The 26418-nt window shown below is 40.9% G+C and overlaps 1 protein-coding gene and 1 long non-coding RNA gene across 4 annotated transcripts in view; one reads left to right on the forward strand and one right to left on the reverse strand.

The window, feature by feature from the left end:
* Positions 1–26418, forward strand: part of MBOAT2 (membrane bound O-acyltransferase domain containing 2) — a 127043-nt gene that overhangs the window by 44059 nt on the left and 56566 nt on the right. For 2 of the 3 annotated variants that reach the window (XM_044771914.2, XM_044771913.2), the window contains exons 2-3: positions 4398–4543; positions 9311–9388. In XM_044771914.2, coding sequence (XP_044627849.2) covers positions 4485–4543; positions 9311–9388 — 137 coding nt within the window. In that variant the 5' untranslated portion in view covers positions 4398–4484. The remainder of the gene's footprint in view (positions 1–4397; positions 4544–9310; positions 9389–26418) is intronic. The other variant, XM_070512638.1, reaches the window with a different exon arrangement.
* Positions 13008–24485, reverse strand: LOC139045567 (uncharacterized). Its single transcript, XR_011504222.1, has 3 exons — positions 24292–24485; positions 14842–14915; positions 13008–13659 (listed from the first exon to the last, which is right to left on the reverse strand). It is a non-coding gene; the product is annotated as an uncharacterized lncRNA (long non-coding RNA).

Genomic DNA, 26418 nt, shown 5'->3' on the forward strand with positions numbered 1-26418 from the left:
CTGTTCCATTGATCTGTGTGTCTGTTTTTCTGCTAGTACCATCCTGTTTTGGTTTCTATGGCTTTGTAGTATATTTTGAAATCAGGGAGTGTGACACTTCCAGCTTTGTTCTTTTTTCTCAGGATTCCTTTGGCTATTGGGGGTCTTTTGTTGTTCCATATAAATTTTAGGATTCTTTCTTCTATTTCTGTGAAAAATGTTGTTGGAACTCTTATAGGGATTGCATTGAATCTATAGATTGCTTTAGGAAGTATGGACATTTTATGTATGTTAATTCTTCCAATCCAAGAGCACAGAGTATCTTTCCATTTCTTTTGTCTCCTTCAATTTCTTTCAACAGTTTTATGGTTTTGGGTGTACAGATCTCTCACCTCTTTGGTTAAGTTTATTCCTAGGTATTTTATTCTTTTTGTTGCAATTGTAAATGGGATTGTATTCTTAACTACTCTTTCTGATACTTTGTTGTTAGTATAGAAATGCAACTGATTTTTGTATGTTGATTTTGTATCCTGCCACTTGACTGTGTTCATTTATTATTTCTGAAAGATTTTTAGTGGATTCTTTAGGGTTTTCTATATATAAAATCATGCTGTCTGCACATAGTGACAGTTTCACTTCTTCTTTTCCAATATGGATCCCTTTTATTTCTTTTTCTTGCCTGATTGCTTTGGCTAGGACTTCCAATACTGTGTTAAATAAGAGTGGTGAAAGTGGGCATCCTTGTCTGACTCATTTTCTTAGAGGGTTAGCTTTCGGCTTTTCCCCATTGAGGATGATATTAGCTGTGGGTTTGTCATACATGGCCTTTATTATGTTGAGGTATTTTCCTTCTATACCCACTTTATTTAGAGTTTTTATCATAAACGGATGCTGTATCTTGTCAAATGCTTTCTCTGCATCTGTTGAGATGACCATGTGATTTTTATTCTTTTTTTTAATGTGGTGTATCATGTTGATAGATTGCAGATGTTGAACCATCCCTGCATCCCTGGAATGAAACCCACTTGATCACGATGTATGATCCTTTTAATGTATCGTTGTATTCGATTTGCTAGTATCTTGTTAAAGATTTTTTTCTTGATATGATGATGCTACTGCCTGCACCTAGAGTTCTTGCCATCTGATTGTCCAAATCTTTCTTATCCTTCGTAGCCCAGTTACAAGACCCAAATACTATGGTGCCTTTGGGATGCTTCCCCCAGGTTAGGGGAATTGAGTGCTCCTCCTCTGGGTTTTCCCAGGTCTGTGCCTTAGCACTTAAATTGTACTCTAGTTCTGTGTCTGTGACTCCTTTTGTTTTTTTGGAGCAGGACCTCATTCCATGCATTTTTGTGTCTCTTGCACAATTATCCTGGCCATCAGTGGATAATTATGAATGCTTTTTTTTGAGGAAGACTGGCCATGAGCTAACTCCTGCCAATCTTCCTCTTTTTGCTGAGGAAGACTGGCCCTGAGCTAACATCCATGCCCACCTCCTCTACTTTATATGTGGGATGCCTGCCACAGCATGGCTTGACAAGCAGTGCATAAGTCTGCACCCGGGATCTGAACTGGCAAACCATCGGCTGCTGAAGCTGAATGTACAAACTTAACTGCTGTGCCACTGGGCCGGCCCATGAATTATTCTTAAGCTGTATAATTTTAGATAGCTCACCTAAACGCTAAGACTTAATTTCCTCATCTGTAAAATGTGGCTTTCTATTCTGGACATTCTACTTCAGTTACTCTCACCAAGGTCACCAATAAAGTTTCAACTGCCAAGTTAGGTGGACTTCATGCCCCATGACATCTGACAGTGACCGTGGCCTCTTGAGCCTGCCTTCTCTCTTCCCCACCTCCTCTCCTCATTCTGCTTGCTTCTCTTATCTGACCTGGACGCCACTGTTGCAGGCTGTAGGATTCTGTCCTAGGTCTGCTCGTCTTCCTGTCGCTCTCCTTTGGCTGTGTCTGTTACTCCCAGACTCTCATCTGCTCTTCTGCCTCCAGACCTGTCTTCCAGCCATCTTCAGAGTGCACACTTGTCCCCTGGGCACTCTCAAACTGAGAATACCTGAGAGAGAGTTCTTTCTCCCCCTAAAACGTGCTCTTCCTCCTGCATTGCCCTGTCTTGATTCATGTCATCATCCATTAATGACTTGCTGCCTTTCCCATTCTCAGCCCCTCGTCTACTGACCAGTCCTGGCAGTCCTGTGGTCGGAGTGTTCTTTGAATTGGTTTTCTCTATCTCCCTGCTACTTCAGACCCTTCTTTCTCGAGGAGACTGGAACAGCAGCCTCCTAACCTGTTGCTACACACTCCTTGTTCTGTTCCTTCCTTTGCAGAAGCAGAGGATGGATCACGTCACTTTCTTATTCTAAAAATCTTCAGTGGTTTCTCATCACTTACGGGCTCACCTGTAAACGCCTCAGCATGACACGCAAAGCCCCTCACTTTCTGAACCCACCCTGCATTGTGCTCATTTGTGTTTTCATGCCTCAGTGCTTCCTTCATATCATATTTTTTTCCTACTTAAAATGCCCTTTCCCTTATTTTCCAACAGAGTGGTTCTCACACCTTGAGGATTATCAGGACTTGTTTATTTATTTTTAATGTGGTCTTTTGGGCCTACCCCTAAAAGATTTAGATTCAGTGTCTGGAGTGGGGCCTGGTCTCATGTTCTTTATCTGTAAGATGACAATTTAAAAATGGATGTCTACAAAGATATGATAAAATTCCATATGCCCTTGGTCCTAGAATGCTTCTATGATAATCACACTTTGCTTTATCTTATATGAATATACAAATATGAAAAGAGAGAGGGAGGGGAAGGGAGAGAGACTCCTCAGACGGGTTGGTGATCAGCTGTGATAGGAACTCTCATGTCATCTGCTTTGTGACATTCACCCTTTTGTGCTCTTTCCTTTGTGGTGGTGTTCTTAAAGCACTTTCTATATAACCTTTAAACAGACACTTTAATAGTTGAGTTGAAGTTCCTTGTGTACACGTTTACTTTTCTCACTAACGTCACTCTGGGCTAGCACTGGGACTTAGGCTTTTTTCAATTTCCTGTACATTGCCCGTAGTAGATGCTCTGTAAATTTTTGTTGAATTAAGAGAGATTTGAAAGAAAGTTTTTAAACTGCAAGAAGCTTTGTAGATGTGAGTAGTTGTTAATATCAAAAATATTCATCTTTCTGATGTATTTACTTTTTGCTTAATTAAAAAATTTAGTTGGAACCCTTTAGGAGGGAAAGTGCTTAGAACCTGTTCGAATGGCGTTTTGCTGGTATTGAGTCTAGCTGTTTCAAAGAACAATGGTCTCTTAGACTATGTGCAACAGCGTTCAACTGTCTTCTTCTTGGAATGCAAGAAAAAGCACGTCGTTGTCTGTGTCTTCAGGCAGAGATGTCTCTGTGGATCTGTGCAGCCTCTCACGTAGGTGCTGTGATTGCCCAAAATCGAGGAGCCTGAAACAGTGATTTTGTATGTGTTTTTTTTGCAAGTTCCTAATGTAAAATGGATTTTTCCTTTTATTTTTAGATTTTAAGACATATTTTCCTTAATGTCCTGTGAGGATATCCTTCCTAAGAGAAATGGAGATTTTCCTCAAGTCCTTAAATACGAGAAGAGATTCATACTGTTAGCATTTTCCTTTATCATTTTGCCAGGGCAGAAGCATTGCTAGTGAGAGAGAAGAGCAGCAGCACTATCCCCAGCATGTGCTGCCTTCCCCAGCTTGAGAGCAGAACAGTTCCCAGTGAGTTATGAGGACACTTCAAAGTTGACGTTCGTGGACTGGGAGTAAATGTTTTCCCCCCTGGCTTTCTGAAGGCTTCTTTGTTATCATTCATCCGTTTGCCTCCTGAACCAGTCCTTGAGATCCCCCAGAGCTGAGACATTGGGCTGTGACTGTTTCACAAGGTGGTAGTTTTCGACCAGCTGATGCTCCTTGACTCCCCGACCAGGGGTGGCTGCGGAACTCCAAATGGAAGAGGGTGCATTCCGCCAGGCCGCCCAGGGTCTTGGCCCAGAGGGTTTTTGAAGAAAAACCTTTTCTGCTAATTATAGGATCACCTAAGTCTTTTAAGCAAGTTTCTCTGTATCTCACACCGTACTGTGCTTTCCATTTCTATGTCTGCACCCCTGTATCTTCCAGGTCCTTCCAGGTGCCCCACAGGCCTCTCACCAGCTGGGTGCTGTTGACCCTGTAGCACAGACAGTGTGTGTCAGCCTGTCACTTTGAACTTGAGGCTGTCATCCCTGGGGAGGCCCCTGAGTTTTGTTTTTGTTTCTTTTGTAAACTGAGTGATCTTAATTTTGCTTAACCTTGGTCTTTTTGTCCTGAGAATTTTAACGTGCTGTCAAATGAAAAATTCAAGTCTGTGTTGCTAATATGAAATTTTAATTTTTCTTTACAGGTCAACTTTGTAGTGTGCCAACTCTTTGCCTTGCTAGCAGCCATTTGGTTTCGAACTTACCTGCATTCAAGCAAAACTAGCTCTTTTATGAGACATGTCGTTGCTACCCTTTTGGGCCTTTACCTTGCACTTTTTTGCTTTGGATGGTAAGTATTCTGATCATATTTAAATGAAGACTTTGGATATCTTTGTGACTTGAATGAGTAGAAACATACATTCTGTGGGATTTTGTTCTTATATTTACTTATAAAGTTTTATATGTATACATATATATGCCAACTTTTCAATTTTTATTTTTAATAGAAAAAATAAAGAATTGGAGAATGGGCTCTGTCTCTTCAGTTTGGGCTCAGAGGGGAATTTGCTATAATTTATGAAAAAGGACAGATGGAGAAAAAATATATAAGGACATTTTATTCTGTCATGAGTAGTTCTTTTCACCTACTTTGCAAATTTTTATGCCAAGACAAATAAAGCATTTAAAATAGTTTTTTTTCTTTTCATGCAAGTGGCTTCCAAGGAGTCTGGTAAAGCCCATTGATAGAACCCTATTACCATTTTTTAGATTCTACCATTAGCAAAAGAAGATTTTTGTTTGCTTTTGGTGGAGGAGAATTATTTATGATCGAAAGCTTTAGTTTATGACTCTTCAGATGCTCTGTGTGTATATTTCCTTCATTTAGCTGCCTTCTTAATTGTCAGGGCTGCCCTGAGAGCCTTAAATACACAAACACCACCCTTCCTGTTTGTTACAGGTGACTGTGGTTGTGTGACAGAGAAGTCAGGAGAAGAGCACGCCGTCTGGCAAAGCAGCAGATACTCTCAATGGAAGGGCTGCTTTGTGATTTCTTCTGAATCTTCCTTCTTAAGTGAGAGCTGCTGCTGCTTGCCTGTTTGCTATCTCGTTTACACACTCACAGATAGGGCTTTCTAGGTTTGCTCTTGTGCAGACTCTTGTTCGAGATGAAAATTCCCTGGGAGGGTGAAAATGCACTCGCTCGGTCTGTGGTTTGGCAGTTTCTGTCGTGGTGGGTTGAGTCTGTGGGACTTTGATGGTGCCCTGTGTTTGTTTTAGGATGTTGTTTTTGGTTCTTGTGAGGGTTGGAATATACGGTGCTTCTTAATCTAATTTTTGTCTCTGTCAATTGCTACTGTTTCCTACAAACTCATGGAAAACCAATCAGGGATAGCTTATTCAGTCCCTGCCGTGTGGCCATGTGACCAACCCTCTGGGGGCACTGCTCGTGTTGGGTACGTGTGTAGCCTGAGATTTAAATAGGATCTCTTCAGGTGTGGTCTTGCTGCTTCCTTGATAACATCAAATTGATATCATCAAAATGTTCTTAGATTCTCAGGTGGTTCTATTTAAACTTCTTGTAAATCACGCCTTAGGGTTATATATATTTTTAAAACTTTTTATTATGGAACTTTTCAATTACAGGAGTGCAGAGAATAATATAATGAACCCTCATATACCCATTACCCAACTTCAACAATTATTAAAGTTCTACCATTCTGACTTTATCCTTTCCCCAGCTTATTTTTCTGGAGTATTTTCAAGCATATCCCAGTCTGCACATTTCACTCATAAATGCTTGAGTATTCAGTGTGTATTTGGGTAGCATATTTTAAGGAGGGGCTGAGGAAGGCTTATAGTGCACAGTGGCCTGCTCCAGGACGCCGCTCACACTGTGGTCTGTGTAAACAGAAGCGTGAAACTTGCCTGCTCCTTCCTGGAGTTGGATGGCTTGGGGCACATGTGGCTCTTTCCTTGCAGGTCCTTCCTGAGGAGGTGTTTTCTTGCTGTGAAGCCTTCTCGGGTGCTTTATAAGACAGTGTCAGTAGGAACCTGACCTTAATGTCAAGTAGTCCTAAATATTCAAATTATATATGGTGACCAGGATTTTTCTTTTTTAAATAGAATTCTCTATTCTTGAAGGAGGAACTTTGTATATTCCTTTCTTTGGGAAGCGAGATTGTTGTGTCTCTGCACCAGGTGTAAGGTAACTCTTTGCTCTTGGGAATGAATGGGAAGGAGAGATCCTTTTGATCTGCGTTTTAGCACTTTGCTTTTTAGGCTCAGAGGCAGTCATATCTGCTGCTGATTTTGACAACTTCCCTTTTGGAAGATATATGTTAGTATTCTGTAAGTATAGTTGATTATTTTACCTACTTCTACATGGTGTCAGGTTTTTTTTTTTTTGACTGCCAACTACAGGTTTCTTTTAACTAAGAATTCACTTACACTTTTAATTATTTATTTAGCTGCCTTTGGTAAGAGTATTGGGTAATGGAATAGAGCGTAACCTCTGAAGTCAGACAGACCCGGATCCCACCCTGGGTGCCTTGGCCTGGTAGCTGTGTGACTTTGGACATATTATGCAACCCTTCTTAGCTTCACTCTTTTATTTTGTAAGATGAAACTAATGATTACTGTGGGGACCAAAAGACGTAATACTACAGATAGGCGCTTAGCACAATCCCAGCTCATTGTAAGCCTGGAAAGTTACTCAGGGTCAAGACCATTATCATCATTGTTGTCCATCATTACCGTCATCCACTTGATGGTCCAGATTAGAAATTTTTATGTTTATCATACCTCTTTGTTAAATGTTTACCATACAGTGTTAAAGTAATCTATTTATTTCTGTCTCTCTTCCAGACTGGAAGCTCTCTGAGGACAGAGACCTTGTCCGTGGACTCTGTTCCCAGTGCTCTTTTTTGCTAAAAATAAATTTTATACCTGCCTTTAGTGTGATTTGAAACTCAAAATAAGTAAAATGTGATATCTAAAAACAAACTGAAGTTTGGGATAGAGGATTCTTTTGTTTTCAGAGTACTTAGGCAGCTTGAAAGATTATGGTACACAATCCTTGGGGTTCCACTTCACCCCACCTCTTGAAGAATCAGCCAGTGGATAAATTGCCCAGAAAGTCTTAAAGTCTGTCAGGCATATGACCTTAGGACGTAGTTTCCTCAACTCTAAAATAATGAGGGTTGCATTTTAATAGACTTTTAAGGTATCATCTATCTTGAATTTTTACTTTACTAAGAATACTTAATAATTGAGTGCTTACTGTGTACCAGATAACCCAGTCAACACTTTTCACGTATTGTCTCTTAAGCCTGAAGAACATTAAGTGGCTGCTCTGTATTTTTTATGCTCATCTTACTAATGAGGGCAAGTGGAGTAGTTGGGAATGGGAGGTTATGAAGAAAGTCATCTGTGCTATGAATGAGCGGAAAAGCAACTTGATGCTTGCCGTGGGAATCAGTGAGCCGGAGGTGACTGCTGGTCTGCTCTGTACAGATGAACCTAGGTGGTCACAGTAACACAGGCTTGCACAACAGGAGGCTGGCCAAGCGTTATACTGCGCCACAGAAGATGACGAAGCACGTCGTCTGAATGGTGATGCCAGGGGAGTGGGCCTCTTAAGGTGACGTAAGGAACGATGGCACTATTGGAGAAATAAAACTCTTAGCTTCTAAAGTTCTCATATATCCCTCGTGTTCCAAGGAAATTTCATCATAGAAAAGGAAAAGTATTTCCCCAAGAGTCCTCAAAAATTGTTTTTGTTTAAGACAAGTGTATTTAATGAGTCCTCTCCGTCAGTCGAGCCCGTCCAAGCATCTGGCAGTCCTCTGCAGTTTTTCACATCGAGTCTGTTAGTGAATTGTTAATGCTGGCAATAAATAGCAGGTGGATAATTGACTTGAGAAGTGTGTGTTTTAGTCATTTTTTTTAAGCTTGCTTCAGTTCAGTTTATACTCATATATGTTTTCTCTGCTTCCCCCTGGCCCTCTGGTTACAGTAGCTCCCCGCGCCAACATTGTTCTGTGTGCGCCTGCGCGCGTGTGCGTTAGGTGGAGGGAGAGACAGAGTGACCGACACAGTCTGTGCAATGGGTGAAATACGTTTCTTCTATGAGTCTGCCTTGGAGCCTACTTCTTATTTATAATATTTCTATGGAAAAATTTGAGTAACTTTTCCACATTGGAGGTGCCTGTTTTTCCGTAATGATTAGAATAAAAGTCATTTTAATCATAGGTTAAGATCCTTGTTAATACTTTAAATTGTGTACAATGATTTGAAAATTTTTTCATGTGTTATTCATGCCATCAAAAGGGAAAGAAAATTGAAAGTGTGTGTGTGTGCACGTGTATGTATAATCTTAGGGATAGTTTAGGTTAATTTTAAAACTAGGGATTCTAATCATGTTTTGCCTGAACTTTTTGAACTGAATGGATAAATTCTTTCATTTAGTGGTGGATTTCTACGTTAGAACCTTAGAAAATACTCTGCCATCTCAGCAAAATGTTTTGTAGGTAGATTACTGCAAATTAAGGATTGACTAGATTTGTGTAAGGAAGCTCATTTGACTTGAGCCATCATGTTTTCAGAATAAATAGATTTGGGTGTACTGCTTTTTAGTTAATTCTAATACTTAGTACTTTTTTGTTGTTTTGTAATACTTGAAAAGATAAACAGAGTGTAAAGCTGATGTGAGAGAACTTAGTTTGGGCAAACAAATAACTGATGTTCTATTAGGACTCTTCTAAAATCCAGATTTGTTATTCCTTCCATCATTGTGCCTTAAATTATGGAAAAAGCTGTAATCTTCTAGCCACATAACCCCGCAGTGCTTTCATGTAGCTAGGAGACGTGGAATGCTGGGGCCTGAGTGTGGCTTTATGGGGTTTTGTTTTATTTTTTTCCAGCTCTTCTGGGGCTTGCCATATGGGACTCCTTCTCCAGGGTATTCACAGAATTTTAGGCTCTGGAGGTTTGATTCCTTATTTTTTTACCTGGGAATATTCTGTGTTATACATAAGCACTTTTTAGCCTGAATTGTTTTGACTTGATGTTTGTGAATGGGCATGTTTCTTCTCACAATGCTCTTACTTTTTTATAGGTATGCCTTACATTTTCTTGTACAAAGTGGAATTTCCTACTGTATCATGATCATAATAGGAGTGGAGAACATGCACACGTAAGTGTTCACTCTGTTCACATATAAATGTGTATTTCACTGTAATAGAATTAGGTCAAAATAGAATTTTATTACATTAAAAATTATTCTAAATTGTGAGAACTTTTTCAAGAACAACTGTCATAAGTACAAAAATAAAATCATTGGTATGCATCACTCTTCTGTTTGCTTACAGCAGATTTCTCAACCTCAACATTACTGATATTGTAGACTGGGTAATTCCTTGATGGGCAGGACTGTCCTCTGAACTGTAGCATGTTTAGCAGCATCCCTGGCCTCTACCCATTAGATGCCAGTAGCATTAACTGCCCAAGTTGAGACAACCATGAATGTTTCTAGATGTTTTCAAATGCCTTTTTTTTTTTTAATTAATGTTATGATAGATTACAACCTTGTGAGATTTCAGTTGTACATTTTTGTTAGTCATGTTGTGGGTACACCACTTCCCCCTTTGTGCCCTCCCCCCACCCCCCCTTTTCCCTGGTAACCACCGATCTGATCTCCTTATCAATATACTAACTTCCACCTATGAGTGGAGTCATACAGAGTTCGTCTTTCTCTGACTGGCTTATTTCGCTTAACATAATACCCTCGAGGTCCATCCACGTTGTTGTGAATGGGCCAATTTTGTCTTTTTTTATGGCTGAGTAGTATTCCATTGTGTAAATATACCACATCTTCTTTATCCAATCATCAGTTTCTGGGCATGTAGGCTGGTGTTTTCAAATGCCTTTTGGGGGCAGAACCTCCAGTTAAGAACCACTGGCTTAGTCTGGGGTTGACAGCAGAGAGAGAGAGAGAGAGTGAGGTGAGTAGGTTGGACAGAGATTTAGAACGTAAATTTGGAAGGACTTAGTGATGGATGGGAAGTGCAAGTAGGAAGAAAATGTCAAGGATGATTCCAGGTTCCTGGCTTGGGTGATAGGGTAGATGGAAGCACCATTTTCTCATGGAGGGAACCCTGGAGCTGGGGAGCATGTTTAGGGATAAGCCTTTCAAGCAGGTATGTAATCAGCACCTGAAACAGTGCTTGGTATGTAGGAAACACTGAACTATTATTTGCCGAATAAACGGATGTTGACTGTGAAGTGTCTGTGAGACATAACAATAGGAGCTGGTAGCTGAGTGTCGAGGTCTGGCCCAGAGATGGAAATTGGGGAGTAGAGGTGTGTAAAACATGGTTGAACACCCCGGGGCAGGGTGTAACCAGCAGATCCTGCCAGCACGTCTTGCTGCAGGGGGTTCTATATTATCTGTGATGGCACAGGCACTGTGTTTCTGAATTCTGAAATATATATGGCCCCAAGAATTTTGCACAAGGAATCATAGACCTATAGCTAACTGATTAGCTTTTTTCTAAACCTTGTTGTATTTTACATCTTCCCTGTTTGACCTGGTGGTCACTTCCTCTGTTTTCTTCTCTTCGTTCCCATTGATGCCACCTGCACTGGCTTTCCTCTTCCTTCTCTACACCAACACTCACAAATTCATAGTGTTTTGAGTTAATTTTTATGAGAGAAGTAGAATATTTTAGTGGTGTTTCAGGTGAAGCAGTTTTTATACCATTATAACCCTATTTTTAAAATCTTATACAGATGACAAGTTCAAAGTGATACTGTATTTAATATCTGATAAAGAGTTGTATGTTTTTAAGCTGGCTAACAGAAGGAAACTTGATTAGATTAAGACAGAAGACTTCTAGATTACTGCATAAACAAAAGTAATATTCTTCTAAAGTGGAAGATTAATAAACTGATATCTAGTCAAAGGAAATTGTTTCTTTTTCTGAAAGGCAGTGGCAATCTGTAAAGTTAACTTTATAATGCTTTAGACCTGCGCCATCCAGTGTGGCAGCCATTAGCCACATGTGCGCATGTAAATTTAAATGACTAAAATTTAAAATTCGTTTGTTCATTCACTCTAGCCGCATTTCAAGTGCTAAGTGGCCACAGGTGGCTAGTGGCTACTGTACTGGACAGTGCAGATGGAGAACACTTCTGTCCTCGCAGAAAGTTCTCTTGGATAGTGTAGCTTTAGAGACATAGAGTTGTATAAAATTGCTTACGTTACTCTTTTATAGTAAGTGTTCAGGAGGAAAGTGCTGCTTGCATATGTGCTGCTGATATTTAAGATAGGATTTCACTGTTGGAATCGACACTGTTGATGGGCACATTAGGCTAAATAAGGGTTTGCCTTATTAGTTGCTAGTGTTCGCAATAAAGAAGTGGGTAATTAATTTGAAAAGTGTTTTTTAAATCTCTTTTAGCTCTTTTGAATTTTTATTTCTACCTGTATGTGTTTTTCGGTTTCGCTTTACTTTTTCTTTCTTGTTTCTTTTTCTTGTTGTCCATATAAGCTTATTTTTTTTCACTGAGGCCTTTACATTAATTTAAAATGTTTAATGGGTCAGACCTTAAGAATTTCACTCACATATACTAGATGGGACTTAGAGCATTCCTGTGTGTCATCCGGAGGTGCTGTTTATGTCTTAATACAGTTCTGTTTATTTCTTCCACTCTTGTTTTACATGGTATGTCTAACGTATTTCTTTGAACAGCCAGGGTTTAAATCTTTAAAATGAAGGCTTTTGACTTCCTTGAGTACTTTACAGTGTAAAAATTCCTGAATCTCTGCTTTACGTCCTTGATAAGCTATTCGTAGGGTAGTTGTTGCACTGTCTTTAACAAATCCTTGTGTAAATTAAGATATTTTACAATAAGCTTTTTTTCGTAGCTCCCTTCATTTAACACTCATGTATGCTGTATTATTCTGATCCATATCTAGATGATTTACCTTTAAAACTTAATCTGTTTTAGAATTCAGTGCCTTTTCTAGTCTGTATTTTCATATATGCTTTGAAATTTTTGAGGGAAAAAATTGAAAACCTTAAGTGATAGAGACAAAAAGAAAAGAGTGTTTAGGGATAGAATGTCCTATATATTAGGATATTCTCCTTAACTAATATAGGGAGAAGTTAACTTTTACCATGTTTGCCCACCGTTTCTGAGAGCAGGGTTTGGGGAACTGTCTGTGAGGGACCAGGTAGCAAATATGTTAGACTTTGCAGGGCACACAGCCTCTGTCACAGCCACTCGGCTCTCTTGCTGTAATGCACCAGTAGCCGTGGACAGCATGAACCAGTGAGCATGTCTGTGCTTCCGTCAGTCTTTATTTACAGAAACAGGTGGTGGACTGTGTTTGGCCAACCCGTATACTAAGCAGACTCCTGCCCCGGGGTTTGTAAAAGAGAGGAAGGCAGATGCTCTTCTTGCTGGTTTCAGAAATATGAAATAAATTTAAGTTTGCTAAGTGATAGTTTTAGACTTGCTGTGGTGCAAGTAGCGGAATGTATGAACTTTGTTTATTAATGATTTACTAAGGATTATTGTTCTGAAGCAGATGGTTTCTAAAAAGCTGATTTAAGTGTTGGCCGTCTCGGTGTTGGCTTTGTGTGAAAGGGAAGTGAAATAATGCAAGACCTGATGTTTACCACTTAATATGGTAATGAAAAACGTTTTATTCAAAAAATTATAACGGGAATAGTGAAATTATAGGATATAAGAGCAATATATAAAAATCAGTTTTATTTTTGTATATTAGAAATGAACAGTCCAAAAGTGAAATTTAAAAAAATTTATTCACAGTTGCATCAAAAATAATAATATGTTTAGGAATAAATTTATTAGAAAATGTGCAAGACCACTACACTGAAAGTAAAAGGAATTGCTGGGAGAAATTAAAGAAGACCTAACTGAATGGAGAGAGATCCCACATTGATGGATGGGAAGACTCAAAATTACTGATATGGCAGTTCTCCCACAATCGATAAATAGATTCAATGCAATTCCTGTCACAATTCCAGCAGGCTTTTGGTTGCAAAACCGTATAAATTCACTAAAACTTGCTGAATTGTACATTTAAATTAGATGAGTTTTATGGCATGTAAATTTTACTTCAATAGAGCTGTTAAAAAGAAAACATTATAAAGGAAGCGCAAGAAGGAAGATCAGTAATAAAATAGCACACTTTTTGAAGGTTGGTTTAAGGATTTTGTATATTTTCTCGCTTAGGAAAATTTGTGGATGTTTGTATGCATCCACACTTTTCTGAGTTTAGTTATAAGAATGAAGGGTCAAAAGGAACATTGAAGGGGCCAGTCCAGTGCTCTAGTGGTTAAGTTCACGTGCTCCGCTTCAGTGGCCTGGGGTTTGCAGGTTCGGATCCCGGGGACAGACCTAGCACTGCTCGTCAAGCCATGCTGTGGACACATCCTACATAAAATAGAGGCATATCAACACAGGTGTTAGTTTGGCGATAGTCTTCCTTAAGGAAAAAGAGGAAGATTGGCAACAGATAGTAGCTCAGGACCAATCTTCCTCACCAAAAAAAAAAAAAAGGAACATTGAAAACCTAGGGTGCCCTCAAAGAAAGGAAATCTAGATGTTGAAGGGGAGACATGAAGTTATCTTTAAATATCGAAAGGGAATATGTATGCTCTTCTCTGGAGTGCTAAGATGGAATTGGTACTTCTAGTTGAATTATGAAGAGGCACGTTTTTGGCACAAGGAAGGACAATCTCAGTTATAGTGAGACTGTTCAGTGGTGTGATTTGTGAGCTACTGCATTTGTGATTGGAGGTATTTAAATAGTAGGTGATTAGGGGACACTTTGGTTTGGATGCTGTAGGAGACGCACCAGAAGCCATCTACATTCTGATGGGAACTCCTGACAAGCCGCTGTTGGACCTGCTGGAGCCACAGAATGTGAGGTAGTTATGAGGACCTGTTTTTTCCTTAAATCCATACAGGGCCCTAAGTGAAATGGAGAAGTTTTACAATTTCAGTATCGATTGTCTCCATTTTCTCCCTCTCTCATGCCTTAGTTCACCCATTCTTTCTGTTTGGATACCCAAGACCTTATTTATTTATTTTTTTGACCCCCACCAAAACAAGTGGAAGGGGAGAGGGTGCTGACTGTGCCAGGCTGAGTGTTGAGAGCTTTCTGCTTGAGCTGGGCGTCGCACCCTCATTTTATAGGCAAACAAATGGGGACGCTGAGTTATTCTGTAACTGTTTGAGGTCACATGGCTCGAAAAGGGTGGATTTGAAGCCACGTCAGTTCCACTCTGAGGCCTATTGTTTATTCTTCCGTGAGAAGCATGTTGTTGTAAGTAATTAATTTCATTGACTGAAATTCTTCACACTATGTGTCACAGGCAATTTGCCCTTTATCTCTATTTGTGAAATGGAAACTCTTCCTGTTAAAGAAATTACAGCTATCAGCAGACAGGGGAGAATCTTTTCTGAGAGGTAGGATGAGAAAGTATAAGTGAGCTGCTTTCTCTTGGTTTTGATGTCATGGTATGTTTTAGAGCTGTCTCCAGAGTTTATCCTCTGTGTGTGTGTTTTCTAAGATTACTTGGGGGAAATGGTTGACAATTTGTCTTTTCCTACCTTGGATGACCTCCCTGTTTCCCCAGGGATCATGAGCTCTGGAAAGCAGCTGCCAGCAGCCTATTTCCTGGGACCTGTGCAGAAGAGCGAAGGGGACCATTTTTGGCCTGACTCTTTCTTTGTAGCTGCAGCCCAGAGACCCACAGGCTTGCTTGCTGAAAATAAGTCCTGAAGTTTGCCACAGCCCGGTCTCCCTGCCCTGGAAACCCTCCCTTTCCAGCCATCTGTCCCAGACATCTTCCCCTGGAGTATGAAGAGTTCCATCTCACTCTGTCCTGTCAGTTTCTTTTGGCCTCGATGCTGGGTTGTTAGCCTACAGGACACCTGACTCCAGAGTGGGGAGCCATGGGCAGCGGGATTTTCTTGAGGACCGCTTAGCTAGGACATTGGCTCCAGTGGGGTTTAGCTGTGGAGCGAGTTCCTCATGCAGAAGGTGTGGATGGGAGGGGCAAGTGGACTGTGTCCAAGTGTGAAGGAGCCACGAGCAACAAACACAGGGTAGGCCTTCCTGGAGGACGTAATGCATGGATTTGATACAAGCGCTTTGCAGCTGAAGAGGTAGTATGCAAGGACGTTCTTGGCAGGATGAAAGCACAGGCAAAGTTATTTCGGCATGAAAGAGCATGATGTGGGATTACTACTGGCTTCACATGTAGCCTGATGACAGGCTGTGATTGCACATGTGGACGTGGGCACGTGCCGGGAGAGGGGTATCATTACATCCACAGGAACATTGTGCGAGGCCTTTTATCTCCTTTGTTTGGAATGTATTATTTGTGTAATGGTTGCCTTGTCCTGTCAAATGAGAAACAAATAAATCAAATGTGTTTCACGTACTGAGAATGTAGGCAGGGTTAAATTCTTACTTTTTTAAATCTAGTATTTCTCTAACATATGCTATTTAAAAACAGACACGCACGTGCCTTGCTTATAGAAAAATGTGTGGGAACAATCCCGTTGTGTATCTTGATGTGTGCCACAACCAGCAACATTTAAATAAGACTGCGGTGGTAGGTGTCATCTGTGTGCATGGAATTCCCTCCCGTGAAGTTCAGATCAGTGGCTGCAGTCATGGTGCACCTATCACTATTTGAAATTATCTTGTTTATTTCTTGGTCTGTCTCTACCTCTAGAATACAAGTGTCGTTGGAACGTGGACCCTGTCTGTCTTAAATGCTGATCTGTCCCAAGGGCCTGGCAAAGTGTCTGGCATGTGGCAGGTTCTCAGTAAATATTTGTTGAAAGAGTGGGTTTAGGAGATAGCTTGTTTTTCTTCATCCCCAGCCAACCCTTTTGCCATGTTCTCCGTGAATGTTTTCTTCTCTTGTAAGATATTATATCTTTCTTCCTCAGCTTTGTCCACTCTGTTCCCTCTGTCTGGAATATTTTCCTTCCTTCTCCTGTCGTCTCTCTCCTACTGATTTTCCAGATTTCACTTTAACATTATATCCTTGGAGAATAGTGCCTAGACTCCTTAATCTAGGACAGATTGATACACACCCTCTTTTCTTCTGAGAATCTCAGTTTTTTTAAAACACTTTTTTCTTTTTTCTTTTTTTTGAGGAAGATCCACCCTGAGCTAACATTTCTTGTCAATCTTCCTCTTTTTTTGCTTGAGGAGGATTAGCCCTGAGCTAACATCTGTGTCATTCTTCCCCCACTTTATACATGGATGACCGCCATAGCATGGCTGATGAGTGGTGTAGGTCTGCACCTGAGATCTGAACCCACAAACCTCGGCCGTTGAAGTGGAGTGTGCTGAACTTAACCACCATACCAAAGGGCCAGCCCCCTCAATTCTTAATTATGAATGTATTAGAGAGTTATTTAAGTAATGAATTTTGCCCTCATAGACTGCAAATTCTGTGACACATCATGCCTGTTTCTGTTTTCTGAGTGTAGTATGGTCCCTAGGAGATTGTATGGTCTCAGTAAGTGTCTGTTGAATGAATCAATGAATGATAACATGGCTTCTGCTTGACAGCAGCCCTTTCCAAGTGGTCCCCTGGAGCTCTTGCTTCCGGCCACAGGCTCCGCCTCCTTTAGAACCCTGGGCTCTGTCTCAGATCAGCACATAGTTTTGTGAGCAGCCAATGTAGTAGCCCTTGTCTCCCGCTCTACCTGGAGCAAAGTCCCAGCCCTAACTCTCAGACCTGGCCATCTAGCTGGGCTTTGCTTTGATCTCTGTTCCCAGGGAGAGTGGAATGTGGGGGACAGAAGGGGTGGGAAAGGGGAATGGAGGCATAGAGAGAACCTCTCCCCCTTAGGTTATCGAAGGGAGAGGGAGAAGAAATGTGTTTGAGACATACCCAACTGGAGTTAGGAAGGCCTGTTCCCTGCAGAAGGTCGCCAGGGTGGCTGCATTCTGTGGTATTCTGGCATGCGAAATAAGCTTTTGTGAATGGGCGTGGGAACCTAAGTGCCCTTCGTGGTAGTTTTTTGTTTTTTAACTTTTCTATGGGAAAACTTGTTTTGATTTCCAAAAAGTCTCAGACTTTTGGAACACAGCACAAGGGAACTGCCATTATTTAAATATAAACAGCAGAAATGTGGGATGGTTAACATGGGAAGGGTAGAAAAGCCTGTTAACCTTGAGAAGATAACTTGAAGTATTTTCTTTATAACTTGGCAAGTAATTTTCAACAAAACAAATGACCTAAAGAAAAAATGTAAAAGATGTAGATTTATACAGTAAAATTGCACATATCTAATGAGTTGCCAAGCTATGTGTGGGATTATATTGTAAGAACTGTAGGAAAGTGATTTTAAACCTACCCTCACATGGCCCAGCTATCCACCAATTTGAAGAAACGTTTATGGTGTGCCACAGTGTTTCCAGAAACTCAAAGATAGTGGCGATGTGGTCCTTATCCTCTGAAATGTGCTCTTCGGTTGGGACATTAAGACAGTCAGCCATGCAACAGATATTTCTTATGGTGATGCTGGGACCCAGAGATGGATAAAAAGACATGCTCTGTCTCTGTAAGACGCTTACTATCAAAGTCTCCCTGTCACACTGTGATCACTGTTACAGAAGAGACATGTCCTAAGGGTGAGGAAGCAGAAAGGAGGGAGCCACTAGCTTAGAAGGCAGGAAACCCAGACTGCATACATATCAGCCACTTACTATATGTTGAGTAGGGAAAAACAGTTGGAAACAGAGTATAGATATTTGGTGTTAAGAAGAATTATGCTAAAGTATATTTTTTAAATTGGGAAATAGTAAAAAATGTTTTCCTTGAATGCCTCCTTTAATGATGATAAAATTGAACGGCAGGCGAGGACATGAGAAAGGATGGAATTCAAACACTGGCGTCCGTTGGGTGGCCTTGGTGATTGAGGGGATGAGCACTGGTTTGGAGTCAGGTATATATGGGTTTGAATTCAGGCCCTGCTAGGTTTTCATTAGCTTTGGGACCTTGGCCGAGTCATTGCTCCTTTCTGGGTCTAAATTACACTAAAGCAGTGACTCAGCTGAGGAGCATGTACCCACCTGCTTCATCCTGTGGGCATCTAGGTAAGCTCACGTCTGCGTAGGGGGTTTTGCTACCAAGAAAAGTTGTTCAAATTCTGGATGAAATGCTTTCAGAGGTCATCAGAGGTCACTGTTAGTTACAAAATATTTTCTTGTGCTTTTTACCTCCTGATGTCGTGTCAGAGCTTGTTGTAAGTATTGATGCTATCTTAATTACCACGGGGCACTGGAATTCAGTTTTTCTTCTCCCCAGAATATGAACTCTCAGCGGGGATATCTTACTTGTTTTTTAATCCCATTGTTGAGCATATAGATGACAGAAGCTCAGTGAGGTTACATTTTCTATTCTGTTTTGTTGAATGAGTATTTGTAGACTCTTACTTTGGAATCTTCTTTTTCATCTGCTTTTGGTTGGGTGTTTCTGAACAGATTATATTCGTTTATGCTGTTGGCCTTGAATGGCATGCCTGATAGGTAGACTTGCAGCCTGTTTGTGTTCCCTGCCTCCCTTCCGACTTGCTTTTCTTCCCATTAGGCTCACCATAGAGCAGTGGCCCTGGGGATTGGGGTGAGATTAGGGAAGGAAGAGGCAGTTCTCGTTGATGTGGCCTTTATCTCGGTCCGCCATGACCCTGAAGGGCAGCTAGGACAGGGATCCAGTTTCACCTATTATCTGCCAGTACTGACAAGACTCCTGCAGTATGGATTCCTAGATAAAAATGTCGTTAGGAAGGAATGGTAATCTTGGAAATGCCATCCAGCAGGCAGAAGCCTCATTTGTCTCCATGAAGTTAATTATCAGTGGTTAGTGGCTCAGCGGGAACTCTGTAGGGAAAATACTAACCTCACTGAGGACAATCCAGTGATCCCATGAGAGAGAATGAAATGTGGCGGGAAGGAGACTGGACTCTTAGATTTTTCTTTTATGCTCTCTGTGGACCATGTTCGAAAGCCTCGCAGTGGTTTGGAATAAAGGAATAAAGTGGTTTGGAATAAATCTTTGGGATTGCTGTGCTGTCCTGAGCTACGAGTTGGGTTTCAAGTGGAAAACCATAAATAATTGTAAAGTTGATTTTTTAATGTTATCTTATCCTCATAATAGTTAATGTTTTCAGTAATTATTGTGTACTAGTCATTGTGCAAAGTGCACTTAATCCTAGCAACAGCCCTCAGAGAGGTAGGCGTGGTAGACCTATTTCACAGAGAAACAGAGGTTGGTCGGTGATAGATCTGGAATTGGAACGAGGTGTTCTCATTGCAGCCAGAGCCCAAACTTTTTACCTCTGTGCTATATTAATTCTCAGCTTTAAATATTATGATTATGAGAATGTGTCATTAAATGGAAATACCCTGAATTGATCGAGGAGAGGTGATAGGAGCCCGCAGGTCCTGAACAAAGGCGAGGTATTGTGTGTGCGTGTTACTCTTCCGTAGAGCAAAGATGCAGGTGTCTCTATTCACAAGGACGCAGTGGCCTTTTGGCATATTGTGCTTAGGATCTAAGGGTTCTAAATATTCTCAATTTCCGTAGGAAGAAAAACCTGTGACTTGGTGGTAGGTTAATAGAATGTCCAGGACCTGTTGGGTTTCTGAAAAATCTTTAGTACACAGCGTCATTCCATCAAATGCTGCATTCAGGAAAGGGTGTCATTCAGATTCCGTTATAGTGTTAAGCAATATAATATCTCTTTTGGAGGTATTTGAATTCTAAATTTTATTTCCACTTGTAAACTCTTCAGGAGATTTCAGTCATCCTTGAACAAGTAAGGTAAGTTTTCTTTCCCCCTTGGATTAAGGTTTCTATATGAAGTAGGGGGATTACATAATTAAGGGATGCTAATAAGACTAACACAAGTCCCTTGGTAAATAAAGGCATTACTTTGGGTGTTGCTGTTAAATCTGAATGTGTTAGAGTAAAAAGAAGTTTGTAGATTACCCATATAACGGAGTTCTGCCAGTTGAGGGCTGTCTAAAATGTCAGTTTGATAGCTAACTCTCCAAATTAATAAAAAACAAAAGGGAATTTTTAAGATATTATCCAATTAGATAATATATCTTTCTTATTTTGAAAGTAACAATTCATATCTTACTAAAAAATTACCAGACAGTTGTAGTAATTAAAAAAATAAGAATACTTTTCACTGGCAAAGTATAAGGACTCATATTTTAGTTTTGAATGCTTCTGGAAGTTAATCTTACTTTTACAACAAGATCCTAATCCTTGCTAGAATATTGAAAGAAAAATTAAGAACCTACATACCATTTATAACATTTATTAACACTAATAACATTTATTAGAATGATGAACGAAATCATTGTTAGTGTCATAACACTATGGTATTTACGTAAAATATGTAGTCCATGTTGAAGTTTTGTGAGAAAAAAGCTTGTGAGACTGGACTATTGTTTTGACTTTAAGGTAAGAAATGAGGAAATGGTTTTGGAAAAGTCAGGCTTGCTAAGTGGTGACTCTCCCCGTGGTGTGTTACTGTGGTAAATATCTAGATTGGACACGTGCGAGGCTTGTCTTCACGGTGTTAGAGCCACTGTGACTAACGGAGCGAGTGTGGGCCTTCGACTTGGGATTTGAATGCTGGCGCTTCTGGGTGCCAGTCACTTAGTTGAGTGCTTTTTACAAATATCACATTTAACTTTCCCAACCGTCCTGTGTAGGAGGTGTATTAACTACTCTACAAATGGGGAAACTGAGGTTCCAAAAGGGGAAGTCACTTGAACGAGGTCGTAAAACCAGTAACTGTCAGCCCGGGAAGCCTGAAATTCACGTATGTTGTTAAATTGCTTATTTGCCAAGATTCTTGTAAAGATTTTCTTTTAAGTTGAAGAAACAGAGAGAGGTTTTCCCTTGCTTACCAGATAGTGTAAGCGTCCTCGTTTATTTTTTGAAAGAATAACAAGCACCATGGAGAGATTGCATTGTGACTGGTTTTATTCTAGTCTTCATTAGAATGAACTGTTGAGTCTTTTAAAAAGGTTTTAACCTTTAAATAAATATCTGAATAATTGTGATTTTAATCTCTAAAATCTCTCCCTTTATTTAAAATTGTTCAGACTTTTATAAATGCTGTGCTTGAGGCTGATCCTTATTAAAATACATAATAATATAGTCTTTAAAATAATATTTTAATGTCAATTGACTAAAAATAGAATTTTAAAATACTTCTGGATAAATTAATTTGTGTAGGGAAAAGATATTGACCTCCTCCTACTTGTTCCTAGCTTATTAAACAGTCCTTATTTAGAGCAGTTATGGAAAGGCGGACAAAGGGTAATAGAAGAGGTATCTGATGCCCTGAAAAACTGCCAGGCCTTGTGGTGAAAGGACATTATTACAGCAGGTGAGCCTGCGCGTCCATTTCTCATAGTGAAAATGGAGCTTTTGCTTAAACTTGGTGAAGCCCAGAAAAGAGATGGGGCTGCTTTTCCTGGCCTAGAAATTAACCTTGGAGTATTACAGAGTTTGTGCCTTAGCATGAGTTGCCTGAGGAAGAAGATAAAAGACAGTATTGGGATGGGATGGGCACTATTTACCTTTCATATTTTTCAGAAATCTTGTATAGAGCTCATATATTGTTGGAACGTAGTTTCCTTTTAAAACTCAAGGGATTAGGGAGCTATTATTTAGACTAGTATGCGGAGCTTTTTCTCCTTAGGCATGAGAGCGCTAGACTTAAAGAATTGAAAACAAAACCCAGCAAGAGAGGAGGATAAAAGTTAAGGAATGGATAAGATGAAATGCCTAAAGCACAACAGACAACCTTAATTATTAATGAATTGCTGCCAGTAGCTAAATTACCATTAATAGCTGACATTTACTTAACACAGATTCTGGTGAGACCCACAGTAAATGCTGAAGTGCGTTCCCCTTTGATCCTTAAGTCACCCTGTGCTGTAATACTGTTATCTCAGCGTTACAGCTGAGAAAAGGGAGACTCAGGGAGCTAGATACCCTCCCCCGAGCTTATACGGCTGGTCCTCAGCAGGCTCAGAGTTTGAAACCAGATCTCGTCAGTGCCACAGCCCCAGGCCCCCAGCCGCTGAACTCAGCTCCTCCCCAACCATAGCAAGATGGGGATTTTCTGTGGGAAGTGTTCAGTGTCGCATCTATTTTATTTTGGAGTTGTTTTCCTTCGTGTTAATTGGTGTGTGCGAAAGTAATATAGATAAGTCTTAGTTTGAAGACTAAATTGGGAAGCTAAACTCTTAATTCAATTCTTGGGTTGGTGTCTTAGTTTATCTGGGCTTCATTTGATGCCTCTTGTTAAAATGTAAGAGTCGTAAGTGAATCAGTGATTCTAAACCGTTTTTCTTACCCCCAATACACCTACAGAACACACTTTTATTAGTAATAGTATTTTCTGTTGCAGTAATTCTTACCTCTTTGGGGTAAAAGGTTATGTCAGAATTCAGGGGAATGGGATCGTGATTCTGATATATCCACCCCCACCAGACAGACAAAAACAAAAAAAGTGCCAACCGGATTCGATCTCTCATTTCATTTTTGTGTCTGCTAACGTGTCAGGTGCAAGTTCTCCTGCCTCCCCACTTCTTTTCTGGTCTTGGGCCTTATCTGGCACTCTGTTCTTTGTTGTCTACCATCCTCTAGATCAATAGTTTGCCAAGTATGGTTCAGAGACCCCTGGGAGTCCCTGAGACCCTTCTAGGAGATGGTGAGGTTAAAGTTATTTTCATGATAACACGTAGATATGATTTGCCTTTTTCATTTTCATTCTTTCACGGGTGTACAATGGGCTTTCCGAGCCCCACGTGGTGTGTGATATTGCAGTAGAAACATTTGAGACTTCAGCTGTCTGCTAAGTCATACATTAAAGAGATTTGCAAAAGTGTAAAAGAGTGCCTCTCCGAGCCCACAGCCTTTTAGATCAAAACTTTCTTTCTCCCTTGCTCCCACTAGATCCATCCGTGGTTGGCCATCTGCCTGGTAGTGCAGTGGAATGACAAATAGACAGGAGTTGAGAGCTTCAGAACAGTGCTAGAGGTGATGCTGTTTCCACTTTCACCATTCCTGGTGCTCCTGGTTAGTGTCTTGCTTACCTCACTTTCCTCTTGTATGTCGTCTCTGCCATTCTTACCAGATTCTCAGCAGCCTTTCCTCTCTCTCCTTCCGCACACCACCAGGCAGATGTCCGATCTCGGATGGACTCAGATCTCTGTTGTACTTGGGCAGCCAAGTGTCGGAGAGAGACCCACATGATGCGGGCACTACAGAGTCATGACTTTTAACTTCGCTTAAGTCGTTAGTTCTCTTGAAAATTATTTTAATTGACATTTTTCAGTTCCCTTTCCCATTCTTTTCAAAGATTAGTCTAAATCTTAGCCACCTTTAAATCCATTCACCTTGTCTCTGTCCTCTCACACTTAGCAGGCAATATAAGTTCATAATTAAAAGTTCTAAAATGAAGATAAAGATAATTCTTGGGAGATAATCAGTCCTTAAAGATTCAGAGTAAGGCATTTAGAAGTAACAGAAAGGAAGAAAATAGAGGAGGGAAGATGACCCCTGGAAGGAAGAGATGTGAGCTGAGCGTCTGCAGTGGTCCCTCCTGGGCAGGGACGCTTGCTGCCCCCCCTCTTCTCCTGTCCATTTCCACACCCAGCACATATGTCCAGAACCAGCGCAGCGTGGGCCTCACATCTCTTCTTCCTTGCTTATGCTCTCTCCTGGCATTCTCCATCCAAGCAGCCAAGCCAGATATTGGGATAGGTCCTCCCTCCTTCCCTCTCCTCTCCACCCCTGGCCATCACTGAGAACTATCTGTGCTTCAGTTTCCTCCTGGGCTGTTTTGAGGATTAGACATTTGTAAAGCATTTAATAGCACCTGGCATGTAGGAAGCCCTCATTAGCAGTTGTTATTTTTTCCTGATGCCTCAAGTTCACTGCTGCCCCGCAGCTCCAGCCCTGTTTCATTAGGTCACTGTCTTGTATCTGGACTCACACGTTAGTCTGCCAGCTGGTCGCCCTTCCCTCAGGTCTGTCCTGTGCTCTGTTGCACACACGATCTTGTTAAATGTCTCCGACCATGGTTCTCTTCTGCTTCAGGCACTGCATTGGCTCCCTGCAGCTTGGCAGCCTGGCAGCTTTGTGCCTTTGCCATGCCTTCCTTTCCACTTTCAGCTACAGCTCTTGCTCCTCAGCTCAGACAGGCCCAGCTATAATGAACCGTTTGTAGTTCTGCACACACACGCTACTGTTGGACACTTGGTTCCTTTGTATTTGCAGGGAGCCCCCCCGCCCCCAGCATGAATTCCTGCTGGTCTTTCAGAGCCGTGTTTATGTGCAGCCTCTGCGCTGAGGCCCTCTCCCTTGTCCCCTTTCCTGGTAGGATTAGCCGCCTTCACCTTGTACATCTTCTGTACTTCACATCTGTGCTGTACAAATGTGTTCACTGGCCGGGCAACGCTGCGGGTGAGATCCTGAGCCACGCTGCCCGCTCCTCCCGCTCTCCTGCTGAGTGGCTTCGTCACAGCCTCTGAGCTAGGCAGCCTCCCTATCCTCAATCTCCTCATTTGTAAATTAGGAGCAATGGTAATACCTATCTCATAGGGTTGTAGTGAAGATTAAATAAGATAACGTGCTGTATTTCATTAAGTATGTCATTGATTATAGGATGTACCATTATGTACCACTAAAAGGGGTTTCATGCCATCAGTTGTGAGAGGATTCTTGATTTCAAAGATGCTGCATGTAAAAATATGTGATTGGCAGATTCAGTGGGAACAGTATGCTGAGCCCCTGGGATGGTGCTGGGTGAATGCCATGCATGTGTTAGCCGGTACGTGTGCCGAGCCCCTGGGATGGTGCTGGGTGAGCACCATGCACGTGTTAGCCGGTACCTGTTTGCCTCCGATACTGGACTTGAAACCTGAGAGGATGGGCTGCGCCTCGTTCCATTTTGTACCCTTAGAACCTTGCCAGACAGTATTAAATGATGAGAACGTGTGTTTGAGCACAGCTAAATGAACTCTGCTCAGGAGCTGACCATTTTCTCAAACTACAGCCAGAGGGCAGGCCGACTGAAGTGCATACCTCTCTTCCAGGTCCCAATATCTAAGAGGCCCCGACCAGCTCAGCTATTCCTCAGTGTGGTGGTGTCTTCTTCCTATTCCCACATCTTGGATCTTTTGTATTATGAGCCAAAATATGGATTATGGAAAACTGTAATTCACATAATCTTTCTTGCTGCCCTGCTTTTAAGAGCTTTACCAAATTAATTGAATCATGTCTTTTCTTTTTCTACTTTCCACCTAAATGTTTTTCACCCTAAAGTATAATAGAAGAAAGATGAGTGATCTTTGATGCCTTTATTAACCAGGACCCTTTATTGAAATGCAGCCCCTGAGGGACAGAGAGTGACAATATCCTAATCTTCTGTTTGGTGGAGGCCAGTGGTCTCTGAATTAGGTGTTATGATGCCTTCTCCAAACATTTGTTTTCAGAGTCCTGGATTTAGTAGCAACTAGAATAGGCTGGAATCTGGATTTGTTTTTTTGTGGATAATTGTCTTTCTCAGCTGCTCCAAGATTCTGTCATTACATTGTCTGCCTGTTGTACCTTTTGATGTATTAAAAGATGTAAATTTTTGTTTCTGCGTATTTATTGACTTATAGGAGAGGCTGACTTGGGGACTGTTAACCAGGTGACATTTTGAACTAGAATCCAAAGGTGTTAAGTTTTGATGTAAACTATAGTAGTCTTTGTATTTTGAAAGATAAAATAATCTTGCTTACTACCAACAGCCAGAACCCAATTTTATTTGTATATTTGAGTCAACTTTGGAAAGAACAATTCAGTGACTTCATTATGTTCCTGGGCCAGGTGTGGGAGCAAAAGTTGGATTTTGTAAAAAAGCTGAACAGTAGCTGGGTGGTTGGGTTCATTTCTGTCATCTGTAAGCAAAGCGAGAACAGGAAAGAATCGAGTGACTTCATGTATCAATGTCACTATTTGTGTCTGGTCTGGTGAATACGGCTACGCTCCTTTCCTTTTTTTCCATGAATAAGGCTGTAAAAGAACAAACAAAATCCCTCACACTTTTATTGTATTTGTAGCTCATTGAGATCTC

The sequence above is a fragment of the Equus asinus genome, chromosome 6 (genome assembly GCF_041296235.1).
Source record: "Equus asinus isolate D_3611 breed Donkey chromosome 6, EquAss-T2T_v2, whole genome shotgun sequence".
NCBI lineage: Eukaryota > Metazoa > Chordata > Mammalia > Perissodactyla > Equidae > Equus > Equus asinus.